At 41.4% G+C, this 22,665-nt stretch overlaps 1 protein-coding gene and 1 long non-coding RNA gene across 3 annotated transcripts in view; one reads left to right on the plus strand and one right to left on the minus strand.

The window, feature by feature from the left end:
* FAF2 (Fas associated factor family member 2) overlaps positions 1–597 on the minus strand; it is a 56,995-nt gene extending 56,398 nt beyond the window's left edge. Inside the window, exon 1 of the mRNA XM_046665798.1 lies at positions 465–597. Within this exon, the coding sequence (XP_046521754.1) occupies positions 465–527 (63 nt within the window). The 5' untranslated portion in view covers positions 528–597. The remainder of the gene's footprint in view (positions 1–464) is intronic.
* On the plus strand, positions 51–21,913 carry LOC124241746 (uncharacterized). Of its 2 annotated transcripts, XR_006889313.1 has the most exons (4): positions 51–136; positions 2,969–3,145; positions 12,486–12,544; positions 21,181–21,913. It is a non-coding gene; the product is annotated as an uncharacterized LOC124241746 (long non-coding RNA). The 2 variants fall into 2 exon arrangements; XR_006889312.1 differs by lacking the exon at positions 21,181–21,913 and having other exon boundaries at positions 12,486–12,736.
* Positions 21,914–22,665: the final 752 nt, after the last annotated feature.

Raw genomic sequence — 22,665 nt, forward strand, 5'->3', positions numbered from 1 at the left:
CCCACCAGCGCGCCCAGACAGGACCTGGCACCCGAGAGGCCTTCAGTCAATGCCTGTGGAAACGGCATGGGATGCTGGTAAGAGGTTTTCCAGACCCGAAACGAGGCCAACTCCGCGGCGGGGATTAAACATCTCGGTAGGTCCAGAGGCGTCGGCGGAGGGTCCCATCGTAACGGGCTGGGAAGATGGCTGAGAAGTGGCTGCTAGGGGAAACCAGGGAAGGTGACCCGCCGAGGGGACACGGGACGGGGAGGAGGCGGGTCTGGCCGCAGCCATGCCGGAAGGCCGGGCACCGACAGAGGCTCGGGGCCGGGGGCAGCAGGGCAGTTGGCTTCTGGGGGGGAGGGGGCCGCCTGCTGGTCTGAGAAGACTCTCGGCCCCAATCTGAGGAGGGTTCTAGGCTCCTCTAACGGCCCGCTCCCCAGCCCGCGGTGGCATCTGCAGCACCGAGTACTCGCTGCTACCTGAAACTGCAGCAGCTTCTCTGTCTGCTCCTGGGTTAGATCCCGATCCTCAGGCGCCGCCATTTTGCCGCCGCCTCTACGCTTCTGACCCGTCCGCACCGTCACCCGCCGGAACTGACGTCAGCAGCAACCACGTCCGGTCTGAACGGCCGCCGGCGTGCAACTGCGTCTGCGCTTGCTGGCCCAGTCCGGGGACTTGGGGGGGGTGGTGACTGTTCCCCCCGCCAGAGGGCGCCACTCTCGGGCTGATCCCGAACACTTCCGGAAATTGCCGAGGGACTGTCGGTGCCAGTCGCCCTCGCGATTTAGGCGACGAACGGGTCTGCTACAGAGACCAGGACCCCTGAATAGAGCGCAGAGCCGAGAGGTTCCGAATGCGCCACGAGAAGCTCCGGAAATTCCCGAATGCCACTCGGCGGATTTCCTCTGCTCTCCGACCGTTTTCCCATCATCGCCAATATGCCTGACTATTTTTTAGGAGATTTCGACCCTTCTGAAATATCGGCCGTTTGATGTTTGATTTCTGCCCTGACGTTTCCAAAAGCTCCTGACCAACTCTCGGGAGATTCCGAAAGTCCCCGAATACTGGTCGGGCATTTCCGACGCCGCCTTTGAGCCGGAAGCTGTGGAAGGCTTTAGCCGCCTGAAAATCTCGGCTTCAAAGTCGCCTGCGAGGGTTGTTTGGGCTCGGCTCCCTGGGTCTTTGACGGCTAATGGCGCTCCCAGCCCTTGGCAGAGCCTTCCTTCCACCCCGCTGCGGCGGTGCGGGAGCCCGGGGCTCTGCCCTGCCTGCCTCAGGCCCTCGGGCGGCCTTCGTCCACTGGCCCGTCTTCCCGGGACTGGCGTCGGGAGACTTGGGTTTGGGTGGTAGTGCCCACCTTGTAAAGTGCTGGACATCCTTGGGCAAACCACCTCCCCTCTGGGCTCCGTTTTGCCATTGGCGGAACCAGGCTCCCCAGGCGCCGACATGCCGCCCGGCGCGTTCCCCTCGGAGGCAGCCCCGCACCCTCCCCGGGGGCTCACGCCCACCCCGCAATGTCTGCCTTCGTCCGCACCTTCCTTGCCCCTTCCCACGGGCCACCTCTCTGTGGCCCTCCCCTTCCATTCGCACGTCTTTTCTCCTGCCCTGGGCCTCCTCCGTCCAGCCTCCGGGAGGCCCTGGGGAGGCAGGGGCCGGGGGTCTGGTGCCCGCCTTCCGCAGACGGCCTGTGCTTCCGCGTCTACGGCCCTCGGCCCGCCGCTTCACAGGTGGATGAGAGGAGACAGGGCAGCAGGTGCTCCGGGGCTGGCGTTCTGTGAAGGGCACACTGAAGGACTGGAGTTTTGGCGACTTCTTCCTTGCGGGCCTGTTTCAGGTCTTACCAGGTCTGCACAAACTTCCTAACGACGGCCTGGAATCTTTCCTAGACCTTTACCGTAAAACTGGAAGCAAACGGCTGCGACTTCAGAGAATTTATTACATCCAGTCAAAGCTCGAAGGAGGCGCAGTGCTATTCGACGTCCCCGTGCCCGCTGGGTCCGGATGAGCCCGGGGAGGCAGGGCACCGTCGGGTGCCCGCTGAAGTTGCGACGTGATGCTGATGCGGCGCGTCTGCTTTCCGCAGACAGGCTTTGTAGTTGTATTAAACACCTCTGAATGTTCCTTGCTTCCTCAGAGACACGTACACCTTCTTGGTCTACATTTCTGTTTTCTTCTTTGGATAAAGACATAGTCACAAGAAATATTTTATTTTTTTTTAAAGCTCTACCATAGGAATTTGCTTCGGCACGGGAGATGCAATACGGGAACCTGGAGAGTCGGTTCCTTGTCCAAAGGTGGTTTCTGCTTTTTAGCTGTAGCTCATGCCTTCTGTGTAAGACCAATATTGCCACAACTTCCCATTTTTTAAAGAGCACCTATAAATTTGGATCTGCATATAAAATCTCCTCATTTTAAAATGGTGATAACTAATTCAGTTTTTAAGAAAAGTACTCAGTCAGCCATAATTGCAAGCCACGTTTCAGCCCATGAACGTCCAGTCTGCCCCTCTGACCTAGGCAGAACCTCATGGCCTCCATTTGCCATGGGAGACGCTGGCCTTGGAAGAAACCTAAGAGTTGTTAATATGTTCAGGATGAAAAGTGTGGAAAGTGTCATCAGTTAAGGGCTTGCCCTGTCCTTGAAGAACAATTTCTTTCCCTAAACTTTATTGTGCTCTTTAGAACAGTGTTGTCCAGTCAAAATATAAAGTTATCCACATGTGTAATTTTAAATACTAGGAGCCACATTTAACACAAGTGAAATTGATTTTAGTGATGTATTTGATTTAACCCAATATTTCCAAAATACTTTTTTTGTATGCTAAGTCTTCAAACTCTGGTATGTATTTTGCACTTACATCTCTGGACTAGCCACATTTCAAGAGTCAATTGCCACATGTGTATAGTGGTCACTGTTGGACAGTGCAGTTCTAGAGCATTTTGAAGATCTTTTTAATAGATTTATTAATTATATTCATCTACAGATTTTAGGAATTCATTCAACAAATATTTGTTGAGTGCTTATTCTGAGCCAGGCTCTGGACCAGATGCTACAGAGATCGACAGAGCACCGCGGCTGCCCTCTAAGAAGACACAGATGAATGGAAAATTCCATGGATTTCCTCACTCTCTGGAAGGATGTGTGTGTGTGAGAGAGACAGGTTTGTAAGTCCCAGTTTTATGCTATAACACTCTGGGATTTGTGCCTGAGAGCTATCTCAGAGAATCTAACAAATATTTGTTTCTCTGGTCCCAGTAATAAGGCTTTGCTGATGCCTTACCATTTTGTCTCTGATAAAGGGCGGATTCTGTTCTGCTGAGTCATGGACATCCTAGAATAAGCCCTCAATTTCTGAGTAGCTGGAACATAAGATAGTTTCTATCAGTTGGGGACACGGCATCTTGATTGCCGAGTAAAGCAGACCATTGACATGTCAGCAACAGTTTTCTGTTTGTTTGGCCTCCTGCCCCATCAAATTACTCATTATTGGTTAAGTGGAGCCAGAAGGAATTAAGTTGACTCAACTAGATTCATCCAAAAAGTAAGAGAAGGAAGGAGAAAGGTAATACCTGTACCCAACAGTGTATATAGATCCTCAGGCCTCTGCTAGAGGTATTGGGATGATGAAACATATTAAGGCTCGGAGGTAAAGTTTCACCTTACATAAGTCACAAAGTACATCTCATGCTCTGCAGGAGACTTGAGTACAAACTCTGATGCCACCATTGATTGACTGTGTGACTTTGGTAAGTTAACCTCTCTAAGCCTCAGTTTTCTCATCTCTCAGCTGTGAACAGTCACTACGTCACAGGCAAGGATTAAATCAGAGAGGACATGTAAAGTTTATGGCCTAATCATAGCCACCTTGCAGGTTGGTGAGAGGATGGAATGAAATAATGGATTAAGAAGAGGCTTTGTCGTTGCTAAGGCCCTTTGCAGGAGTTAGGTTTGCTATAGATTTATTCAACACGTGTCTACCAGTGACTTAGTGCTCAGGGTGACCTAGCCTTAGGACTCTCCCAGTCTAGCAGGAGGTCAGCTGCAGGATCAGTTGGAAGGGTATGTAATTGGTAACAGACAATGGGTAACGTAGGCCGGCTTCATTCCCCAACTCATCTCCCACCTGTCGCTGCAGTTACCTCCTGACTGGCCTCCTTGATTTTACCCTTGCCCCTCTCTAATTCAGTCTCATCACAGCTGCCAGAGAATGTTTTTAAAAAGGTAAGTCAGATCCTATCATTCCCCTGCTCAGAACCTTCTATTGGCTTCCCATTCTGCTTGGAATAGAAGCCAAGCTCCCGACCGTGGCCTACAGAGCCCTATGTGATCTGGCCCTTCTGCTTCTCTGCCCTCATTACTCTCAAACTCCACCTCATTATTTTCATTCATACCTCAGGGACTTTGCGTTTACACTATCCTCTGCCTGGAACCCTTTCCTTGAGTCCTCACAGGGCTGCCCCTTTGACGTTCAGATCTCAGCACATGCGTACTGCATCCTCGGAGAAGACCTAAACATGTCATGTGTTCTTCAAAGCACTTATCACTAAATGACATTATCTTGTTTACCTGTTTATCATTTATCTCCCAGCCCTGGATTCCATGAGGAGAACAGAGGCCAGGTTGGCTTGGGCCACCACCGAGTCCCCAGTGCTGCAAACTGCACTGGGCACAGAGAACAAGGTCTAAAGATATTCGGTTCAGGCTAGATCCTTAGAGGAAGGGCCTCATAAATGTGGGTGAACTTCTGGGAGTAAAGCCATGGGAACTAAGTTGGGAAATAAAGCTACTGCCTGGGGGACATAAAGGGATGGTCTTTACTTAGAGTGTCTCAAATCAGAAGGCAAAAGAAGGACCACCTTAATTTTTTGGGTGTTGGGGAAAGAATGCTGATAACAGGTGACCTTTAAAGAAGAGCTGTTTTATTGGTCTTTTAAAACCCCCATGTTCATAAAAAATTGCATGACTTGTGAACTATGAACAAGTTTAAACAACACCTCAGTTGGCAAGATGGGAAAGGGAGGAAAAGCAGGAGACCTATTTACGGATGGTTTAAATAACCCAGATGCATTTAAATTGTCTCCACCTTAGACTCTGGTTCACAGGGAGGGAGCATGGTTCCCAGGAGACACAGTGTGGGTTCCACTGACCTGGGTGCTGCAATTACCATCTGACCTCACACATGTGCCATGAACCTCCCGCCTCCCACTGTACAGCTTTCCTATCTGTAGGAAATGAGATCAGAGCATGAAACACCATGGACCAGCACAATGTCCACACGTGCATGATCCAGAAAGTGCAGAGGAGTTAATGTCCCACGGGGCAAAACTCTGACCAATGAAAGATGGGATCCACTAAACAAAAACTCCTCATTTCCTGCCCCATGATGAGCTGCCTTGAGATGCAGTTGTTCATACGGTCTGAGGACAGACCCGTAGGATGGAGCAGCGCACTTCCTGCCAAGCAGGAGCCAGCCCCTTGTGTTTGTCCTTCCCCTGCCTCATTCCCCTGTTCCCTCATGCCTGATGCCCTGGGATTGCGCTCTCCAGGAAAGGATCAGCGTGTAAGCTTTTGACTCTGCCTATGTTTTCTATGGGACCTGGGCTATGACACTGATATCAAGTGAGTGGCTCAGCCAACGATAGAGAAAATAACAATTTCAAGTGAATTTAAAACACAACAGTTTACCTATATATTCCCTACATGTTGTATCCTAAGAAAAAACAGCAGAGAAATTTTAAATGACATTCAGTAATCATAGTGTCAGTAATAATATTATTTTAAAACTATATAAACATGTAGATAGAGCAAAAAAGAGTAATTATGTTATGCATTAAAACCAAGATTTTCAGTGAAAAAGAAAATATATACATCTAGAGTCAAAGAGATTAAGTAAAAATATTGTAATACAAACTTTGAATTAGAAATATTAGTAAGAACACAATATATTTTTGTCTTTCAAACAAAAAATATATTTCCTAGTTCTGTTGGCTGAAGAGTTCTATGAAGAAATAAGTAACTACTGAGGGGCCCAGACAGTGGTTTCTAAGTACTATTTCCCACTAAAAGGTTAGAGAACTCTTTGAAGAAATGACTGATTCCAGTCTGGGTCAGGAAATGTACAGGATGAGCCCGGACAGCTTGCTGTACCAAAAAGCAAAGAAGCTATCAAGTTGTGACAAGGGGCCAAAGATGGGAAAATTTAAGCATCAAAAAGTATAATGACTCTCTCTTCTCTGCTGAATTGCCTTTGCATTTTTATCAGAAATCAGTTTTCTATACACATGTAAGTCTTTTTCCAGACTCTATGCCAATATCACACTGCCTTTGATTACTGGAACTGCATAATAAATCCTAAAGTCAGGCAGTGTGAGTCCTCCAACTTTGCTCTCTTCTAAACTCCTTTTGGCTGTTTTAGGTCCTGCTGGGGTTTTTATTGTGATTGCATTGACTCTATAGATGAATAGGAAGAGAAATTTACATCTTAATACTGAGTCTTCTTACCCATGAACAAGGTATATCTCTCCATTTATTTGGATCTTCTTTAACTTCTCTCAGCAATATTTTGTAGTTTTTCGTGTATAGGTCTTTCATATTATTTGTTAGATTTGTCTCTAAATATGTAATATGTTGGTTTTTTTGGGGGGGGGGAAGATTAGCCCTGAGCTAACATCTGCTGCCAATCCTCCTCTTTTTGCTGAGGAAGACTGGCCCTGAGCTAACGTCTGTGCCCATCTTCCTCTACTTTATATGTGGGACGCTGCCACAGCATGGCTTGATGAGCAGTGAGTAGGTCCATGCCCAGGATACAAACTGGCAAACCCTGGGCTGCCAAGCAGAGCACGGGAACTTAACTGCTATGCCACAGGGCAGGCCCCTAAGTATGTAATATTTTTGATGCTATTATAAATGACATTTTAAAATTTCAATTTGCTCTTGGTCATTGTTAGTATGTAAACATACAATTCAGTTTTGTGTGTTCCTCTTGTAGCCTGTGATCTTGCTAAACACACATATTAGGTCTACTAGCTTTTTTGTAGAATTTATGTTTCTACATAAGACTGTCACCTTGTGTGCATATATAGTTCTACTTATTCCTTTTAAATCTGGATTCCTTTTGGGCCAGTCCCAGTGGCCAAGTGTTTAAGTTGCGTGTGCTCTGCTTCTGTGGCCAGGTTTGGTTCCAGGCATGGACTTACACCACGCATCCCTCAGTGGCCATGCTGTGGTGGCGGCTCACATACCAAGAGGAAGATTGGCAGCGTATGTGAGCTTAGGGCAAATCTTCCTCAGAAAAGAAAATCTGGATTCCTTTTATTTCTTTCTCTCTCTCTTTTTCTTTATTGCACTGCCTGGAACCTCCAGGACAATGTTGAGTGAAGTGGTGAAAGTGGACGTCTTTGTCTTATTCCTGATCTTAGAGGAAAAGTGTTCTGTCTTTCACCATTTAGTTTAATGTTAGCTGAAGGTTTTTCACAGCTGTCCTTTTTCACGCTGAGGAAGTTCCCTTCAATTCTTAGTTTGCTCAGAGTTTTTATTAGGAATCGATGTTGGATTTAGTCAAAGGCTTTTTCTGTTTTGAGATAATCATGTGGTTTTTTGCTTTTGATTTGTTAAATATGGTGAGTTACATTGATTGAATCTTTAAAAATTGTGGTGAAATAGGGGGGCCAGCTTGGTGGTGTAGTGGTTAAATCACATGCTCAGCTTGGGCAGCCGGAGGTTCACAGGTTCAGATCCCAGGCACAGACCTAGCACCACTAGTCAAGCCATGCTGTGGCAGCATCCCACATAAAATAGAGGAAGTCTGGCACAGATGTTAGCTCAGGGCCGATCTTCCTCAAGCAAAAAGAGGAAGATGGGCAGCGGGTGTTAGCTCAGGGCCAATCTTCCTCCCACACACACCCACACACACACACACAAATTGTGGTAAAATATATGTAACATAAAATTTACTTTTCTAATCATTTTGTAGTGTACAATTCAGTGGCATTTACTATAGTGTTGTGCAACCATCACCACTGTCTAGTTCCAAAGCATTCCCAGCACCCTAAAAGGAAACCCTGTACTCATTAGGAAGTCACTCCCCATTTTTCCCTCCTCCAACCCCTGCCAACCACTAATCTACATCTGTTTCTATGAATTTGCCCATTCTGGATATTTAATATAAATGTAATCACATGCTATGTAGACTTTGTGTCTGACTTAGCATAATGTTTTCAAGGTTCATCTATGCTGTAGCGTGTATCGGTACTTCAGTCCTTTTTATAGTTGAATAGTATTCTATTGTATGAACAGTCCACATTTTTTATCCATTTGTCAGTTGATGGACATTTCGGCTATTTCCACATTTTAGCTCTTGTTAACAGTGCTTCTGTGAACAGTCGTGGACGCCTTTTGGTTGAATACCTATTTTAGATTCTTTTGGATATATACCTAGGAGTAGACTTGCTGGGTCATGTGGTAATTCTGTGTTTAATTCTTTGAAGAACCACCAAACCATTTTCCACAAAGGCTGCACCATTTTACATTCCACCAGTAGTGTGTGAGGGCTCTAATTTGCCACATCCTGGCCAACAATTATTTTCCTTTTTAAAAAAATTATAGCCATCCTAGTGGGTGTAAAGTGGCATCTCGTTGTGGTTTCAATTTATATTTCCCTAATGACTAACGACAATTTTGGGCGTCTTTTCGTGTGATTGCTGGCCATTTGTATATCTTCTTTGGAGAAATATCCATTCAGGTCCTTTGCTTGCTGTATTTATTGGATTGCTTGTCTTTTCCAGTTGTAAGAGTTCATTATATATTCTGGATGCTTGACCCTTATTAGATACATGATTTGCAAATATCTTCTCCCATTCTGTAGGTTGTCTTTTCACTTTCTTAGTAATGTCCTTTGATACACAAAAGTTTTTCATTTTGATGAAGTTCAATTTATCTACTTTTTTTCTTTTTTTGTTTGTGCTTTAATGTCTTCTGTAAGAATACATTGCCAAATCCAAGGTCATGAAGATTTGAGCTTATGTTTTAAGAGTTTTATATTTTGAGGTCTTACATTTAAGTCTTTCATCCATTTTGAGTTAATGTTTGTATATGGTGTGAGGCGAGTGTCCAACTTCATTCTTTTGCATGTGCATATCCATTTGTCCCAGAACTGGTGAAGAGGCCAAGCTTTTCCTCATTGAATGGTCTTGGCACCCTTGCCAAAAATCAATTAATCATAGATTTATGGGTTTATTCCTGGACTCTTGATTATTTTCCATTGATCTGTGTCTATCTTTATGCCAGTACCACATTGTCTTGATTACTGTAGCTTAGTAGTAGGTTTTGAAATTGGGAAGTGTGAGTCCTCCAATTTTATTTTTCTTTTTCAAGATTGTTTTGACTATTCAGGGTTCCTTGAGATTCCATGTGAATTTTAAGATCAACTTTTTTTTATTTCTGCAAAAATGATCATTGGGGTTTTGATAGAGGTTGCATTGAATCTGTGGACCACTTTGGGTTGTATTGCCATCTTAACAATATTAAATCTTTCAATCCATGAACACTGCGTGTCTTTCCGTTTATGTAGGTCTTCTTTAATTTCTTTCAGCAATGTTTTGTAGTTTTCAGTGTACAAATTTTGCACTTCTTTTGTTAAATTTATTCCTAAGTATTTTATTCTTTTTTAAAAAATTACAGTAACATTGTTTTATAACATTATATAAATTTCAGGTGAACATCATTATATTTCGATTTCTGTGTAGATTACATCACATTCACCACCCAGAGACTCATTACAGTCCATCACCACACATGTGCCTAATCACCCCTTTCACCCTCCCGCTTCCCCCCTTCCTCTCTGGTAACCACCAATCCAATCTCTGTCTCTATGTGATTGTCGTTATCTTCTATGTATGAGTGAGATCATGTGGTTCCTCCCCCTGACTAATTTCACTTAGCATAATACCCTCAAGGTCCATCCATGTTGTCACAAATGGCTGGATTTCATCATTTCTTATGGCTGAGTAGTATTCCATTGTGTATAAACACCACATCTTCTTTATCCCTTCATCCTTTGATGGGCACCTAGGTTGCTTCTAAGTCTTGGCTATTGTGAATAAGCCTGCGATGAACATAGGGGTGCATGTATCTTTATGCATTCATGTTTTCATGTTCTTTAGATAAATACCCAGCAGTGGAATATCTGGATTGTATAGTAGATCTATTCTTAATTTTTTGAGGAATCTCCATACTGCTTTCCATAGTGGCTGCACCAGTCTGCACTCCCTCCAGCAGTGTATGAGGGTTCCCTTCTCTCCACGTCCTCTCCAACAGTTATTGTTTCCTGTCTTGTTAATTATAGCCATTCTGACTGGAGTGAGGTGATAGCTCATTGTAGTTTTGAGTTGCGTTTCCCTGATAATGATGCTGAACATCTTTTCATGTGCCTGTTGGCCATCTGTATATCTTCTTTGGAGAAATGTCTGTTCAGATGTTTTGCCCATTTTTTAATTGGGTTGTTAGTTTTGTTCTTGAGATGTATGAGTTCTTTGTATATTTTGGAAATTAACCCCTTATCAGATATACGATTTGCAAATATCTTCTCCCAATTGTTAGTTTGTATTTTCAATTTGTTGATGGTTTCCTTTGCTGTGCAGAAGCTTTTTAGTTTGATGTAATCCCATTTGTTTATTTTTTCCATTGTTTCCCTTGCCCGGTCAGACATGGTACTTGAAAATATGCTGCTAAGACCAATGTTGAAGAGTGTACTGCCTATGTTTTCTTCTAGAAGTTTAATGGTTTCAGGTCTTACATTTAAATCTTTAATCCATTTTGAGTTGATTTTTGTGCATGGTGTAAGGGAATGGTCTACTTTCATTCTTTTGCGTGTGGCTGTCCAGTTTTCCCAGCACCGTTTACTGAAGAGATTTTCCTTTATCCATTGTATGTTCTTGGCTCCCTTGTCAAATATTAGCTGTCCATAAATGCGTGGGTTTACTTCTGGGCTCTCAACTCTGTTCCATTGATCTGTGTGTCTGTTTTTGTGCCAGTATCATGCTGTTTTGGTTGCTACAGCTTTGCAGAATATTTTGAAACCAGGGAGTGTGATATTTCCAGCTTTGTTCTTTTTTCTCAGGATCCCTTTGGCTATTAGGGGTCTTTTGTTGTTGCTTATAAATTTTAGGATCCTTTGTTCTAGTTCCGTGAAAAATGTTGTTGGAACTTTGATAGGGATTGCACTGAATCTGTAGATTGTTTTAGTATCTGTAGAAGTACGCGCGTTTTAACTATGTTAATTCTTCCAATCCCAAGAGCACGGAATGTCTTTCCATTTCTTTGTGTTTTCTTCAGTTTCTTTCAACAATGTTTTATAGTTTTCAGTGTACAGATCTTTCACCTCTTTGGTTAAGTTTGTTCTTAGGTGTTTTATTACTTTTGATGCTATTGTAAATGAAAGTTTTTTCTTAATTTCATTTTCAGGGCACGTTGCTAGCGTATGGCAATACAACTGATTTTTGTGTGTTGATCTTGTGTCCTGAAACTTTGCTAAATTCATTTATTAGCTCTAATAGTTTTTGTGGGTGTTCTTGAGGATTATATATATATAAAATCACTTCATCTGTGAATAGAGATAATTTTACTTCTTCCTTTCCAATTTGGATGTCTTTTATTTCTTTTTCTTGCCTAGTTGGTCGGATTAGAACTTCCAGTACAATGTTGAATAGAAGTGGCAAATGGGGCAGGGCAGGTGGCAGCGGTTAAGTTCGCACATTCTGCTTCGGAGGCCTGGGGCTCGTGGTTCAGCGGATGTGGCACTTCTTGGCAAGCCATGCTGTGGTAGGCGTCGCACATATGAAGTGAGGAAGATGAGCACGGATGTTAGCTCAGAGCCAGTCTTCCTCAGCAAAAAGAGGAGGATTGGCAGCAGTTAGCTCAGGGCTAATCTTCCTCAAAAAAAAAAAATTAGGTAAAAGATTTAAATAGAAATTTAACCAATCAAGAGGTATTGTAGTAATATTATAATAACTTTAATTAATAATATATCAATATTGTTTCATTTATTATGACAAATACATCATTCTAATCTAAAATGTTAACAATGAAACCTGGGTATGGGATATATGGGAACTGTCTGTACTACCTTCACAGTCTTTCTGTCAATCTAAAACTCTTCTAAAAATGAATGTTTTTAAATGATAAAAATAAAAGTTAAACCTACTCCTCTTATCTTATTCCATTCTAGCCCTTCCATTTCTAGGTATTTACCCAAGAAAAAGGAAAACGTATATTCACACAAAGACCTGTACACAAATGTTCATAACAACTTTCCTTGTAATATCCAAAAGCTAGAAACAACTCGATTGTCCATCAGCAGGGGAACAGATGAAAAAATTGTGCTCACACAATATAAAGGAATGAACTGTCAATACATGGAGCACCATAGATGAATCTCAAAAGAAATATGCTGAGTGAAAGAAGCCACACAGAAAAGACTGAATATTGTGTGCTTCTATTTATAGAAAACTCAAGACAATACACGAAGCACATGGTTGCCGGGGGATTGGAGAGAGGCGACGAGGTAAGGAGAGGAATTACAAAGGGCACAAAGAATTTTTCAAGGTATTGGATATGTTCGTTATCTTTATGGTGGGAAGGGTCGCCTAGGTGTACACATTTGTCAAAAGTTTTCAAGTTGTAAACTTTAAATATGTGCTGTTTATTACACATCAATTATGCCTAAATAAAGGTGGTTGAAAAGTGTAATGCCTACAATTAATTGAAACACATCAAATATGTATAAATCCAGGAGTTCATTGTGATACCAAAAAGAAAACAACCCACACATAGCTCATAAATCACTTTTGGGGATTGCCAGCACTTCCATTCGTTTTTCTGAAAGCTGGTAAATTAAGAGAAACAGTCACGCATTTGTCTTACCTGTCCTCTGTGAACTCTGCCTGTGAATAACCAAGATGATAACAAGTGAAAGTCCCTTAAGAATTTCCAGATAATGCAGGAACATTGAGAGAAATAGAATTACCACAATGTTTCAACTCCAAACAAAGTAACTGATATAGATAAAGATCACAAAGGCTGCTAAAACCTGAGACAGAAAGCTGATCTGGAAATTTATTATCAACGGATCAGGCTGTCAACACCTAGACCTGCTGATCAGTCTGAATGTCACTGTGAGGCAACTACACGTGATGTGATATCTGCTGTGATGCAATGGGAATTTCCCAACACTGTGGATGAAGTAGTCTTGCAAAAATATTTATCTGGAATCTGCTCCAGCCTTCAGATCAGGGTTTCTCAATGTGGGCATTACTGACATTTTGATCTGGATATTTCTTTTCTGTGAGGGGCTGTCCTGTGCTTTGTTAGGTGTTAGCAGTACCCCTGCAAGTTGTGACAAGAAATAAAGATCTCTAGGGGCCAGCCTGGTGGTGCAGCAGTTAAGTTCACACGTTCTGCTTTGGCGGCCTGGGGTTCGCTGGTTCAGATTCTGGGTGCGGACATGGAACCGCTTGGCAAGCCATACCGTGGCAGGTGTCCCACATATAAAGTAGAGGAAGATGGGCACGGATGGTAGCTCAGGGCCAGTCTTCCTCAGCAAAAAGAGGAGGATTGGCGGCAGATGTTAGCTCAGGGCTCATCTTCCTCAAAAAAAAAAAAAAAAGAAAGAAAGAAAAAGGAAATAAAGGTCTCTAAACATTGCCAAATGGTCCCCAGAGGGCAAAATCAACACTGGTGGAGAATCACTACTCTAGATTTCATTACCAATTTATAGGAAATAATGAAGGTTCCGAAGAGCATATTAAACGCCACCACAGGAATGCAAACAGAAAAATCCACACTGAGACAAATTCTAAAAAGCAATAGGGTTTCTTCAACAACAACAAATTGCAAGGAAAAAAAAAGGAACAGGAATGTCAATTAAAAAGATTTAGGAAAGAAACATCGTTAAAGCCAGTGAGGTGGGAAGCTCCACAAAGTTAAATTTCACCACACATGAAGAGAGTGAGGCCCAAAGAGAACCCAAACCAGGAGAACTTTAAGAAGAAGTAGGGTATGGACCTCCCATACCATAGAGACCAGCTGCTTGCCCAGGACAGAGGATTAACAGAGACTACCCTGAGGGAAACAGTCCACTTCGCCCCACAGAAGGGAACGGCTCTTCCCAAATGCAATTCAGGACTAGGACTCAGGTACAGAGAACAGACGGGCAGGGGCGGGGGGGGGGGGTGGGGTGGGTGAAATGGGTGAAGGAGTCAAAAGGTGCAACCTTTCATTTATAAAATAAATAAGTCTCAGGGATGTAATGTACAACGTGGTGACTCTTTAACAATACTGTATGGCATATTTGAAAGTTGCAAAAAGAGTAGATCTTCAAAGTTCTCATCACAAGAAAACAAAATTTTGTAACTATGTATGGTGACGAATGTTACCTAGGTTTACTGTGGTGATCATTTTGCAATATATACAGATATCGAATCATAATGCTGTACACCTGAAACTAATATAATGTTATACGGCACTTACACTCCAATTAAAAAAAAAGAACTAGAACTCAGGGTTTCTTTCACTGGCTTTTAACCCAGAAAAAAGGCAAAGGGCAGGACCACCTCCTGGACAAGGCCAGTCGGTCCAGGGCCAGGGGAAAGTGGGGCAACATATGAGCAGTGAAGACGCTGAAAGTTGGAATAACGAGAAAGGCATTGGGCAGCTCTTAGAGAAGAAAATGTCAACTTCATGCCTGGGCATAAGGAGAGAGTCTCAGCACAGGCAGATCCTTTAGTTGGGTGTCCCTGAAGCTTTCAGTGGCCTCTGAGGGCCTGAATTTTCTAGTCAGAGACAAGCAGTTCAGAGACAGACAGACATCCCAGGAAAATTGTGAAATCCCGAGATCAACAACAATTGCGGAGGCATCCTCCTCCCATGCACCCAGGGACCCTGTGCCCCACCTAGCACTGGCCAGGATGCACCAAGAGTGTTGGGAACCTCAGAATGCCATCTCCATCTTTGGGGATGTGTATTTCATTGTCAGCCAGGAAATCCTCCTCCAACACCTTCAGAGAAGAAAACTCCGTTCAAAGAAATGTCTCTGCCCGGTTTCAGCAACTCCATTAACTCTCACAGAAGCCCATCTTCTAACGAAGATTAACTCTGCTTTTGGTAAGCAATGATAGTTATCCTTTACAAACACATTTATTTTTTCTAAAAAAAAAAAATTAAGAGGAGTATTTTTTGTTGTTAGTGCTATCGAGTCCATTTTGACTCCTAGCAACCCTGTGTACAGCAGAGTAGAACCCTGCCTCTTTTTGCACCATCCTCTCGCCTTCCGGCTGTCTATCAGACAATGCTCCACTGCTATTCATAGGGTTTTCATGGCCAATTTTTTGGCAGTGGGTGGCCAGGTCCTTCTTCCTAGTCTGTCTTAGTCTGGAAGCTCTGCTGAAACCTGTCCACCATGGGTGACCCAGCTGGTATTTGAAATCCTGGTGGCATAGCTTTCAGCATCACAGCAACACGCAGCCACCACAGTATGACAACTGACAGATGGGTGGTGTGGTTCCCTGACCAGGAAACGAACCTAGGCCACCACTAGACCACGAGGGCTGACTCTGAAAGAGTCAAAATTACTCTCCCACTGTAAACAATAGAAAACTGGACAAAATATGTGATAGAATTGTTTTTAGACATTGACAATAGGCAGCACAGAACTGTGATCTCTGAGAGAAGAGAAACAAACAAGCCCTGTGACTTCCCAGGCTTTCTACCTGAAGGAATTTCTAAATTGCTGAGTGTGAAAGGGGAACCCATACAGAGCCCAGTGGTCTCAAAAGTCAAAGAGACAGAGAGAGGAGTTTGGGGACCTTGGAGTAGGTAGGAGTCACAGGGCAGAGTACTGGAGGGGGGGAGTTAGGCAGAGAAGTATTCCATAAGTACGCATGCGAGTTGCTCTTGATTCTTTGGCCAAATAACAACCTGCATGTGATGACATGATCTTATACATAGAAAGATTCCACAAAAAAACTTAGAACTAATAAATGAATTCAACAAGGTAGCAGGATACGAAGTCAACACGCAAGTTTCAGTGGCATTTCTTTACACTCACAATGAACAATCTGAAAAGGAAATTAAGAAAACAATTCCATTTATAATAGCATCAAAAAGAATAAAATACTTGGAAATTAACTTCACCAAGGAGGTGAAAGACTAATACAATGAAAACTGCAAAACTCTGCTGAAAGAAATTAAAGAAGACCTACGCAAATGGAAAGACATCTGGTGTCCATGGATTGGAAGAGTTAATATTGTGAAAATGTCAGTTCTTCCCAAAGCGGTCTACAGATTCAACGCCATCCCTGTCAAAATCCCAAGGAGGTCTTTGGCGGAAATTAAAAGACCCATCCTGAACAAAAATCTTAAAATTCTTATGGACTCTCAAGGGATCTCGAATAGTCAAAACAATCTTGAAAAACTGGAGGACTCACACCTCCTTTTTTCAAAACTTACTACAAAGCTACAGTAAGCAAAACAGAGCGGTATCGGCATACAGACAGACAGATAGACACATGGAGTGGAATAGAGAGCCCAGAAATAAACCCTTGCATATATGGTTAAGTGATTTTTTGGTAACGGTGCCAAGACCATTCAATGAGGACAGGATAGTCTTTTCAATGAATGGTGTTGGGAGAACTGGATATCCACATGCAAAAGAATAAAGTTAGACACTTACCTAACACCATATACAAAAATTAACTCAAAATGGATCCATGACCTAAATTAAGTCCTAAAACAATAAAACTCTTAGAGGAAAATATAGCACAAAAGCTTCCCAACTTTGGATTTGGCAATGATTTCTTGGACATGACACCAAAGGGACAGGCAACAAAAGAAAAGATAGAAATATTGGACTTCATGCAAATTTTTAAAATTTGTGCATCAAAAGGCTATTATCAACAGAGTGAAAAGGCAACCCACAGAATGGGAGAAAATATTTGCAAACCATATATCTGATAAGGAAGTAACATCCAGACTATATAAAGAACTCCTAAAAGTCAACAACAAAAACCAAATTACCCAATTAAAAAATGGGCATGAGACTTGAACAGATGTTTCTCCAAAGAAGATATACAATGAATAATAAGGACCTGAAGAGATGCTCAACATCACTAATCATTAGGGAAATTCAAATCAAAGCCACAACGAGACACCATTTCATAACCATTAGGATGACAACTATAAAAACAAAAGAAAACAGAAAATAACATGTTGGTGAGGCTGTGGAGAATCTGGAACCTTTGTGCACTGTTGTGGGAATGTAAAATGGTACAGCCACTGTGGAAAACAGTATGGCAGTTCCTCAAAAAATTAAAAATAGGGTTCATGACCCAGCCATCCCACTGCTGAGTATGTACTCAAAAGACTTGAAAGCAGGTCTTGAAGAGGTATTTGCATACCCATGTTTGTAGCAGAATTATTCACAGTAGCTAAAAGATAGTAAATTTTATGTTATGTGTATTTAACACAACTAAAAAATTAGGGAAAAATACAGTTGACTGTTTAAAGTAAAAATGTCAATAATACATTGAATGGTTTAAACTATACATAGAAATAAGATGTAGAATAACAACCACACAAAAAATGGGAGAGAAGAAATGGAAGTGTACAGTTGTAAAGGTTTTACACATGAAATGGTATTACATTATTCCGAGATAAGCTCTTGTAAGTTAAAGGTGTGTATCGTACAACCTAGAGCAACTGCTAGCAAACAAAGGAGCAAACAACAACAGAAAACCTACACAAGGTGGCAGAGCTAATAAGCCAAGAATGGAGGTAAAATTGACTCCTGGAAAGTATCCTGGCAATAAAAATGAAACAAAGAGCAAAGATCAGGGGGGAGAAGGAAAACCAGTAGCATATGAGTAGATATAAACCCACTCAGGTCGATTATAAATATAAATGTCTAAACACTCCAATTAAAAAGCAGAGAATGTCAACCTGGATTTAAAAAAGCGACTCAACTATACGTTTTCAACAAGAAAATCACTTTAAATGTAAAGACACAGGTAGGTTACAGGAAAGGATGGGAAAAATATATCATGCCAAGACTAATCATAAGAAATCTGGCAGTCGGCCCAGTGGCGCAGTGGTTAAGTGCACACGTTCCGCTTTGGAAGCCCAGGGTTCACCGGTTCGGATCCTGGGTGCGGACAGGGCACCACTTGGCACGCCATGTTGTGGTAGGCGTCCCACATATCAAGTAGAGGAAGATGGGCATGGATGTTAGCTAAGGACCAGTCTTCCTCAGCAAAAAGAGGAGGATTGGCAGCAGTTAGCTCAGGGCTAACCTTCCTCAAAAAAAAAAAAGAAAGAAAGAAATCTGGAAGCCTGTATTAATATCAGACAAAATGGATTTCAGAACAAGGAATATTACCAAGGATAAAAAGGATCATCTCATGCTAAAGGGTTAAATTCATCAGAAGACCTTACGATCCAAAATGTGTATACACCTAATAATAAAACCTCAAAATACAGAGAAGCAAAAACTCATAGGATTAAAAGGAGGAAAAGAGAAATCCACAACTAGAGTGGGAGATTTGAATACTCTGCTCAGTAATCGACAGAACAAGTATAAAGTAAATCAGCAGGGAATAGAAGACACACAATATGAGCCACCAACTTGACTTAATTGACATAAGCACTCCACTCTGATACTGCAGAAAACATGTCTTCTTCAAGAGCACACAATAGTCTGTATGCTGGGTCACAAAACAGGCCTCATAGAATTTCGAATTATTGAAATCATATAGAATGTATTCACTATAAAAGCTCCAAATATTTGTAAATTAGACAACACACTGAAAAGTCGGTGAAATGACTGAAGAGTCAATGAAAAAATTGGAGGGGAACTAGAAAATATTTAAATTAAATAAAATTAAAATACAATATATCAAAATTTGTGAGATGCTGCCACAGCAGTGCTTAGAAGGAAGTTTATAGCTTAAATATTTATATTAGAAAATAAGAAAGGTTTAAAATAGGTAAACTAAACTTCTTTAAGAAGATATAAAAAGAAGACTAAATTTAAACTCAAATCATGAGAAATGGAATGATAAAAAATAAAAGCAGAAATCATGAAATAGAAAACAGACAAACAATGGTGAACATCAATGGAACCAGGAGCTGGTTCTTCTTAAACAAAATTGATCAACTTCTGGATTTATTTACTCAAGGGAAAAAGAAGACACAAACTACTAATGTCAAGAATTAAAGGGCCAGCCCTGGTTGCCTAGTGGTTAAGTTCAGCACGCTGTGCTTCAGTGGCCCAGGTTCAGTTCCTGGCGGGGGGACCTATACCGTTCTGTTAGCAGCCATGCCGTCGTGGTGGCCCATATACTAAAAAATAGAGGAAGATTGGCATGGATGTTAGCTCAGGGAGACTCTTCCTCAGCAAAAAACAAAACAAAACAAAAAAGAATTAAATAGGAGACAAAAATCAGATACTATAAAAATTAAAGGGATAATGAGAGAATATTAAGAACAACTTTGTTCTTTGTTCCAATCAACTTAACAATTTACCTTCCCTTAAAGAAAACTCCAGGTCCAGATAGTTTTACTGGTGATTTCTTTCATTTACTTGAGGAAGAAAAATACCAATCTTATACAAACTCTTTCAGAAAATAGTAGAGGAGGAAACATTTCCTATCTCATTTTATGAGGCTACCATTTACCAGACACCAAAACCAGAATAATGATTTATAAGTAGACAAAACTACAGACTAATATCTATCATGAACGTAAATGCAAACATCCTTAACAAAATATTAGCAAATTGAATCATATAAAAATGATACCACATCATGACCAAGTGAGATTTATTTCAGGAATTTAAGGTTGATTTAACATTAAAAAATCCATAATTCTTTAGTTAACTTCCCAATAGTTGCAGAAAAGGCATTTGACAAAATTCAGCACAGATTCCTGTTAGAATCTCTCAGCGTGTTAGAAATGGAAGAGAACTTCCTCATCTTGACAGCTAAAATCATATTAATGATGAAAGACTCAAAACTTTCCTCCTAAAATTAGGTCCAAGGCAAGGATGTCCACTCTCACCATTTCTATTTAGCATTGTACTGGAGGTGCTAGCCAGTGCAATAACACAAGGAAAAAAAGGCATGAGCATTGGAAACAAAAAATAAAATTGCCCATGTTTGCAGATGACGTGATCACTGTGGCAGATTGTATTTTCCAAAGAGAATTTCACAAATATCTCCCATCCCACATACTTTTCTTATAAGTGATTTGGACACTTCTCCAATTAAGAGGAGGCCTCTGTGTCCCCTTCTCTTGAAATTGGTGTGCTTTTGTGACTCTTAGACTGATAGTGTTGTGGAAGTGATGCTTTGAAACTTCTAAGGCTAGGTCACATAGCCTTAGATGTGGCGTCTGCCTTGCACATACTGGTACTTGCTCTCGGAGCTTTCAGCCTCTCTGTAAACAGCCTGATTGTCCTGAGGATGCTACGCTATAAAGAAGACCCAAATAACCCATGTGGTGAGATCATACAGAGAGGCTCTGAGACCTCTGACTAGACAGATGCCCCACCTTAGCCTCCATGGTTTAGCCCTCCTGTTCTTTCGGCTTTAGTTATCATCTGACTGCCCCTGCCTAAGAAACCCTGAGTTCAAACTGCCCAGTTGAGCACTTTCCAAATTCCTGAACGAAAGAAAACATGAGAGATAACAAAATGATTGTCGTCCTAGGCAACTATGTTTTGGGGTGAATTGTTTTCTAGTAAAACCTGGAGAATCACATACATAGGAAATTTTAAGGAATCCATTTTTCAAAGCTAATAGAACAAGTGAGTTTAGCAAAACCATAGGATACAAGGTCAATATAAAAAATAATCTATTTACACAAGGAAAAAAAATTGTAACTATGTGAAGTGATGGATGTTAGCTAAACTTACTGTGGTAATCACTTCACAATACGTACAAACAAGTTTCCCTCGCTATCCGAAAGTTCTCTTTAGGCCACATCGCTTTTACGAAAGACCTCCATTAGTACCTGTTTTCAGTAACTAAAAAAAATCCAAAGAGGATTTTCGCTTCTACGAAAACTGATGAAAAGCAAAAACAGCGTTTAGGGTCTATTTTGCTGAGAATCGTTATAGAGGCTAACAGTCAAGCCTTGTTGTATTTCAAGCCTCCCAGATCAGCCAAATCAGCCACAGCAGAGAACGAACGTGGACTTTCGACATGGAGGCGAGCGGACATAGAAGGTGTAGATGTTAGTGACCTGCCTGCCCTGATGGGTTCAGACAACGATGAGATGTTGGCAGATGACCCTCTTTCTCTCTCGCCTACACCCCAGTCTCCTGGACCTCCCACCACCCCAACCTCCGATGACTCAGCCCAACACACCGTCATCACCATCACCACCTCTCAGCCTTCCATTGTGCTCGCTGTCTTCCCGATTCTAGTAGGGGAAACTACACTGTTCATATGTGATTTCTACTTTCTGTAGGCTGTGTATTTATTACTTCATTCCTGCTTTTACTATATGTTAGGGTTTTACTATATTTTAGGGTTACGTGTTATTTGGTATAATTTGGTAGGTTATTTCTTGAATCTGAGAACACAACAAATTTTTCCCACATACGTTAAATGGTAATTGCTTCTTTGCTTTATGCCATTTTGGCTTAGGAAAGGTTTCAAAGGAATGCTCTATTTTCGGATACTGAGGGAAACCTGTATATCAAATGATTATGTTGTACACCTTTAACTTATACAATGTACATTTCAATTATATCTCAATAAAACTGGAAAAAATTTTGAATTTCTATATACTGGCAATGAATGGTCAGAAAGTGAAATTTTTAAAGATGTCATTTACAATAGGACCAAAAACCATGAAACACTTAGATGGCCAAGACCTATACTTTGAAAGCTACAGACACTGCTGAAATAAATTGAATAAGCGAGAAATGAAGAAATAGCCCATGTTCATTTATCGGAAGACACAATATTGTCAAAGTGTCAATTCTCCAGAAGTTGATCTATAGATATAGTTCCTTTCCAATCAAAATCACAACAGATTTTTTTTTTTTTGGTAGAATTTGTAAGCTTATTCTAAAATTTATATGGAAATGCAAAGGATCGAGAAGAACCAAAGAATTTTGAAAAAGAAAACATAGGTGGAAGACATGCACTATCTGATTACAAAACTTACTTATAGCTCTGGTAATCAAGACAGTGTAGTATAGGCATAAAGACAGACACATAGATCGATGGAAGAATTAGAGAATCCAGAAATAGACCGACATATATAAGGTCAGCTTATGTTCAACACAGAGGCAAAGTACTTCAGTGGGGGAACCTATGCAGTCTTTTCAACAAATGCAGCTGGAACACTAGACATCATATGGAAAATAATGAACCGCAATCCTTATCTCACACCATACATAAAAATTACCTTGAAAAGGATTGCAGACATAAGCATAAAAGCTAAAACTATAAAACGTCTAGAAGAAAACAGAGGAAAAATTTTGTAACCTTGATGTAGGAAAATATTTTCAAAGATAGGTCACAAAAAGAATGAATCATAAAAGAAAAAAAATTGATAAATTGGATTTAATAAAAATTAAAAATTTCTGGTCTCTAAAAGATACAGTTACAAAAATGAAAAGGC

This window comes from Equus quagga, chromosome 7, assembly GCF_021613505.1.
Source record: "Equus quagga isolate Etosha38 chromosome 7, UCLA_HA_Equagga_1.0, whole genome shotgun sequence".
Lineage (NCBI taxonomy): Eukaryota > Metazoa > Chordata > Mammalia > Perissodactyla > Equidae > Equus > Equus quagga.